Source organism: Natrix helvetica, assembly GCF_964273705.1.
Source record: "Natrix helvetica genome assembly, chromosome: 4".
Lineage (NCBI taxonomy): Eukaryota > Metazoa > Chordata > Lepidosauria > Squamata > Natricidae > Natrix > Natrix helvetica.
This window is the reverse complement of record NC_138550.1, coordinates 114,811,069-114,818,473: the sequence shown is the minus strand read 5'-3', so window position 1 is coordinate 114,818,473 and position 7,405 is coordinate 114,811,069. Positions and strand designations below refer to the sequence as shown.

General features: G+C 36.3%; 1 protein-coding gene across 1 annotated transcript; it reads left to right on the top strand.

Moving 5' to 3' along the window:
• Window positions 1-1,255: 1,255 nt before the first annotated feature.
• Window positions 1,256-3,807, top strand: MC5R (melanocortin 5 receptor). Its single transcript, XM_081949899.1, has 2 exons — window positions 1,256-1,432; window positions 2,131-3,807. Exon 2 carries the CDS (start codon window positions 2,231-2,233, stop codon window positions 3,206-3,208), a length of 978 nt encoding a protein of 325 aa, XP_081806025.1. The 5' UTR covers window positions 1,256-1,432; window positions 2,131-2,230; the 3' UTR covers window positions 3,209-3,807.
• Window positions 3,808-7,405: the final 3,598 nt, after the last annotated feature.

Genomic DNA, 7,405 nt, shown 5'->3' with positions numbered 1-7,405 from the left:
CCCTCATGCCTGTCCCTGCGCTATACTCACCTGTTCTGACCCACCTTCTTCCTTTGCCCACACAGAACACGCTCCGGAACAATACTATTTTAACGGGGTTTATTACACAGACAGACAGACAGATCCTTGGCAGTAAACTACCACGACAAGGCTCACAAACACAAGACACGAAAGCAGCTATCCAGCCTGCTACGTTTCCAAGACCAAACTTCTTGCAGGATTTCTTTGTTGACTGCTGCAAAGGGCGTATGCTCAGTCAACCCTTTTATAGCCTGAAGGGGAGTCTACTTATCAGCAGCTGAGAGCCCTTACCGCCGATAACTGCGCCCTCGCTCCCTGCGTCTGTGGGCGCGGCGATAACGAGCGTCCAAGAACTCCCTGCTGATCTCTGATTCACAGTCCCGTGACTCCTCCCCACTGCTCCAAGGCATGGCATCAGGAGCCCCCCTCCTTTGGCTCTCACCGCTGCTCCATGCCTCAGGCGCCTACTGGTGGCCAACCAGACTCTCTGATCCCTGCTCAGAGTCAGAACCCTGCCCAAGATCCTCCTCATTCTCCAGAGCCAACTCATAGGGACCCTCACTCTCGGAGTCTGGTGGTAGCTCCAACGGCTCCTGCTGGGGCACAACACTCACCTGTATTCCTTTTTCTGAAACCCAGCTGACAGGTGCAGCAAAGTGGATTGCCACACCTCAGCTGTTTTCCTCCTGTGAAAGGTGATTTCTCTGTAAACTGCGCACATGCATGCAGGGCGCATGAGTCCCATTCAAAGTGTGCACAAAGCGAACCAGTTGTTAAACCAATAGGATCACACTCCTGGACTAAAGGTTTGAGAACTCTGATTCAAATTAAACCCTGCAGAATATATATGAGAAAGGCTGTTTTAAAAAACAGAAAACCCAGTTCATTTTAAAAAAAATGTTTACAGTTTGGGATAGGAAAAATGGGAACAATATTATAGGGATAGTTTCTTCCCCCCCTCCCCCCCCCTTTTCCCTTTTGTTGAAAAGACAGTGCCATGTTAGGGTAACAATTACAAATAAAACAAAGCCAAAGAAAAATCAACAGAGCAGGCCTGGGAGAAGAAGGGGGTGCATCACCAGTAGCAGCCACGGGGTGGCACTAAGCATTCAAGTCTGCATCTTTGCGAAGTCCTTGCGAAGTTAGGTGAGAGGAGGAGTATAGGAGGAGCTGAAGCACTGAAATCATTTTACTCTTGAGAGTATAAAAAGGCAGGACCTCAGTAAGTAATTTATAACAGCAGCAGCCCTGTCTTTTTGGATATGCATTTCTCTTGACATGGCACTTACACCTGCAAATAACCTAAGAGGCTTTGATGATGTAAGAAACAGGGCAAGAGAAACTTCTGACATCCTGATGAAAACATACCAGATCTGAAAAGAAACAGGATCAGAACAAATAACAGGACTTGGTAAATAGCTAAAATTCTTTTCTACTTGCAAATTAAGCCTTTGGGGAATACCTGGATTCTTTGAATATTATTGCTTAGACTAAGAACATAAATAGTTGTCAACCTGAATGGTTTGCACCGTTTTGATAATTTTCCTGCTGTGCCAAAGAAATTTGAACTCAAACATCCATAGTCAGGCTAAAATTCTGATCAAACTGATGCATTGTGTTAAAGAACAAGAAAAGCTACATAATACACATTTGAATATCAGTATATTATTAGAAGGTCTGAGATTTGCTGCAAGGAAGCTGTCATACAGCTGTAAGTATTCTTTTATACATCGAAAGATCAAGGAAAATATTTAAACTTTTTGCTTTGTAGTTTAGTAAACAATTGAAAAGAAAATCATACTGTGTATAATTTAGAACAGTGGAGTCTGCAATTATACAGTATTATTTGTTAATCTAGAAATGTTAGATATTAATATCCCCTCAGATACATTAAAAACCATTCGTTGAAAGTATCTGGTTTAGGGGGAAGGAAGGAAATCTTTTGGGGGTGGGAGAGATGAGTGGGAGATATATCGATCACCATAATTGCCTTTGGATTCTTGTATTCTATATTTATTCCTTTCTTCCTAACCTTAAGCTCAGAAACAATGCCTTGAGATTCCCCTTCCTCTCTTGGTATCACATTACTTTTGGTCCTTCTCTTTGCAGGAACTTCCGCATTTCTGGAAATTGCCTTTCCAAGATTATGTTCTGACAAGCCTCTGAGACCAGAAAGACCATCTTAAAAAGGGCATAATTGCTAACAGAGATGAATTTGTCCAACCATCCCAACACGTTAGACTCTAACTTTACTGCTCTTGGGAGCAATTTGGCTATCCCCACCGCAGGGACCAATCCATCAACATGTGACCAGGTGGTTATAGCAGCTGAAGTGTTTCTCATGCTTGGCATTGTTAGCCTTCTTGAAAACATCCTTGTCATCTGTGCCATATTTAAGAACAAGAACTTACACTCTCCTATGTATTTCTTTGTATGTAGCTTAGCGGTTGCTGACATGTTGGTGAGTGTGTCAAATGCCTGGGAGACGATAACTATATATTTGCTAAACAACAGGCATCTTATTATCGAAGATGTTTTTGTACGTCATATAGATAATGTTTTTGATTCCATGATCTGCATATCTGTGGTGGCTTCCATGTGCAGTTTGCTAGCTATTGCCGTTGACAGGTACATCACCATCTTTTATGCCCTCCATTATCATAATATCATGACTGTGAGAAGATCGGGACTCATCATTGCATGCATATGGATTTTCTGCACTGGCTGTGGAATCATCTTTATCCTTTATTATGAATCAAAGTATGTGATCGTGTGTCTCATCACAATGTTTTTCATCATGTTGTTTCTCATGGTTTCTCTCTACATACACATGTTTCTTTTGGCTCGCACTCATGTTAAAAGGATAGCAGCTTTGCCAGGATATAATTCTGTCCATCAAAGGACTAGCATGAAAGGAGCTATCACTTTGACAATACTACTGGGCATCTTCATTGTATGCTGGGCTCCCTTTTTCCTCCACCTCATCCTGATGATCTCCTGCCCTCAGAACCTCTACTGTGTTTGCTTCATGTCTCATTTCAACATGTACCTCATTCTCATAATGTGCAATTCAGTGATTGATCCTTTGATCTATGCTTTTCGGAGCCAGGAAATGTGGAAGACTTTTAAGGAGATCATATGCTGCTATAGCATAAACATGGTCTGTGGATTACCCAGCAAGTATTAGAAAACAGATATGGATCCCATACTGTAAGAACTTTTAAGAAATAACACTTAGCCTAAATGCAGTTACCTGAAAGCTCATTCATTCGGTGCTGCTTATTTGTGAGCAAACATGCATAGGATTGTCTGTAAGTTTACAAACTAAATTATTGATTTTATCTTGTTCCTTAGGAACTGCTACACTTCTCACTTGTGATCCTTGTTGACAGTCTGGGTGGGAAATGAGCATTTTTTCCTGTTTGTCTTGCCATTTTTGGATGATTTTATTGAGCAAGCATGAATATGAAATGTGTTAATTATTTATAGAGATACAAACAATTGTTTCGTTTGGTGGGCATATATAGTAAATTGTCTTTGTACTGCTAGCAATCCAGATAAGTCTTTTAAACAACCAATACTTAAGAATCACAAAGCGTCTTTGCTGAACTCTATGTACGAATGTAATTTGTATATACTTTATGAAGAACTCAGTCCTTCATGGGAAAAGAAGTCAAAGTATAAGAAAAGTACAATAGATTGCTCAATGTAAGTACAATAATTTAATATTTGTTTAACATTTTTAAAGATACAACTCTATGATTATGGCTCATATAAATCATTTGATATTTGCTGATATCTCTTCTATTGTGTCCTCTTTTTTCTTTGAAAAATAGTAAAAATTACTTGCCCCCTAATATTTATAGGATAGGTGTGTCATAATTGGACAGTGAAGGTTAAATGGGAATGAATGCTGCAGGTGGTCAGTAGTCTTTGGCTTGATTGTATGTATTTGCACCCATTGATGCTATATTGCTGTTTCTCCTGCATGAATCGTGATAGTTGGAATACAGCATAGCAGTCTAATGCAGCTCACTGCCAAGAGTTCCATTCTGACTGACTCAAAGTTGACTTATCCTTCCATGGTTGGGAAAATGAGGACCCAGATTTTGGGGGCAATATGCTGACTCTGTAAACCACTTAGAGAGTGCTGTAAAGCACCCTGAAGCGATATATAAGTAAGTGCTATTGCTATGTCATACATCTGGGATAGACAGCATAGGACAGAATTCATCAAAGTCCATTGAGGCATATTAAAGCTTCTTCCTTGCTTTATCAAGGAGCATCAGATTATTTAGATGCTGCTATTTATTTGTGGTAAATCCCTATCATTATTACTATTTTTAAAAGCACCACTTTATAATTGTGCTAAAATAAGATGCACTTTTTATTTATAATTCAGCAGTCAATTTAAGCATACTTGGCCCAATGGCTACATCAGACAGATATTTAAGTGTATATATTCATAATTTGAACGTGGGTTTCTTGAGCCAAAATGTACAAAAATGAATTGATATTTTTTTTGAAAATCAATACATTTTGAATATGCAAAGTGTTGAACTTTGTCCAACTTTATACATACACTAGAAACAGAGATAGATATGAAGTGTGCCAAAATCAGAAAGGGAAGTAGATTATATTGGGAAAAGTGCTAATATCTGCAGTAAATCTCTGGTTGCAAAAACAATACATTTTATTGGAGATGATGGCAAAGTCTGAATGATGCTGAGATCCAAGCATAATTTATATTGTTTCCCCCAAAAACCTCTTTCTATACACATACATACATACATACATTATATATCACATTTAGAATATCTAAATTATGATTAAAGTGAAGCATGTTAATAGTTCTACTGATTTCAGTGATAAAAATAAACACATGATGATATCTGTAACAAATTTGATCGGATTTAATGTTGGCTGGATTAATATCTCATATTTTTTAATTGCTCAAGAAAGATGATTTTAAAATCCATTTTCCTACCCATCAGCATGCATTTCACAACCAGCTTAACTGACTATTATGTTGCTAGATTTGCAGTTGTTCCAAGGTCAACGCTCAGAAATAATAAATAATGTTTTCTTCTAAGAAATGTACAACAAGTTCCACAGTTATCCTTGGCCGTCATTTCAGAAAAATGTGGATCAACAACTTGTAGAATTAATACTTGAATACAATGAATAAGTGACAAATGTTTTCCCTTAAAAATAATGTAGTAATTGCCAGATGTTGGCATGGCAAATAAGTCTTATCTAATAATTGCTTAGTAGGTTGTGGGAATGTGTAAATATAACACATGTTGGTTATAGTATTCCAAGACACTATTTAGTAAGCTGATTAAGTATGGGATAATATGACAATAAATGAATACATTCACTGGTCATGTTCAAACAGCAGCTAGACAATAATAAATAATTCTTCTTGTGCCACATTCATCATTAGACATTGGCGATCATGTTGGAGATCCTATTTTTATCAACAGCTGCATGAAAAAGTGCTGTTTTGTCCAAACCAGTCCTGATAATAATACATTGGTCTGCTTTAATTCTGGTTCCTATTCTGAGCAGAGGGCAATATACAGTAGAGAGTCACCCAAGTCTATGATTCCACTTTTTGGTGAAAATACACCTGTAGGAAATGTAATACATCTGTAAGATATTTTTCTTTCTATAAATTTTAAAGTAACAAATTACCTATTTTATAATTTGTATTTGAAATATTCTTTTAGTTTTAATGTAGCAAGGTAAGGTAAGTTTTAAAAAAAGTTTTGCAGCTCTACAGAAGTTCTTATTGGAAACCGTTTCATTCAAATCTCCTTTCAAGGAAACGTTTGGTTGAAAACAAAAAATTATGAATGAAATGTTACCAAAAAGACTCGCAGTTTAATTGTACTCAAATGAGCAAAGAAATCCAATGTTTTAACAGCATATATAGTATATATAGGGTTGATTCACTCAGATTCAGTAACCTTTTATGTACTGTATATCTCCTAATGTGTTTGTGATACTGAAATGCAATAGAAGAAAGTGAATTACAGTCTATAATAATAATAATAATAATAATAATAATAATTTAATTTGTTAGCCGCTCCCTCTCCACAAGGGACTCGGGGCGGTGTACAATAAAAAACATACATAAATACATATAAGCATACACATACACACATACACATACATATACATACACGTACACGTACACGGAGGAGGTAACAATTACATATATCACAATAATAATAATAAAATTAACCATTAAAAATACCCCATAATAAATATCTATTCATATATTCAGCCTCAAGACCATATGTAATGCTACTATTTCCCCCCCTGATGGTACCCCAAGGTTATGAATGAAATGCATTCCCATAAAGGCAGAATGATCCTACAATGTTGAGCATGGCTGGAAATTTGAGGAATAGCAGTCCCAACTTATCCGCTTAGGAAAAGCTGCTATAAGTGATTCTTCAGATTCAATTTGCTTTTAAATAAATTACCATATCAAATTACTGACTTAATGAAGGATTTTGAATAATCTTGTTTTGTTGAAATGTAACTCTTATTGAAATGATTGCATTATCTCAAGCCCTACCCTGAAAAGGAAATTATATACTGCTATGCAAACAAATACTTTGTGTTGTGGTAAATTTCATTATAGGACGAAGATTGAAGAAGTTATAATAATACAGTAATGTCTCAAGCAGAAGGCAGTGTTGAGTTGTTGTAAAGGGAAATCATGCATACTCAAAGGCTATTCAATTTTCATGCCATATGGACTATGTTGTAAATTGGAATTGTTACAAAGGAAATGTGAAGCTGTACAAACTTGCTGAATGTATGTTGGTTAATTTTTTTGGAATTTTACTTGAAATAAACATGCAGGCATTTGAGCTAATAATTAAAATAATTGGACTGGAATTACTTATGATTTCCATTATTTTGCCTGATCAATGATAGTGCCTCTTAAAGTCACCGGTAAACAAGTTTTTAAAATTTCATTTTCAAATTTTAGTAAAATGTCGGTGAGGAGTAAAATTTCAAAATTTCTTAATTCAATTTAAATACACGTGATAAATGGATCCATTAATTTTGTGTTTGATTCTTGAATGCAAATAAATATTTATTAAAAATCACATAATAAATTAGAAATTAGAAAGTATAAATTGACCAAAGATTAGTTAACAATAACCATAGAACTTAAACATATGCATATGTAGGTATTCCTGGTCAAACTGTAAGCTTTACCAAATCTCTAAATGAACAGAACACTCCCTGCCTAAATCTTCAATGCAAAATTTTCTTGCAGATTTGAATGCAGATTCACTATTTAGGTACACTTGACTTCTTAACAACTTCACAATGAAAAAAATGCAAATATAGAAAGCAG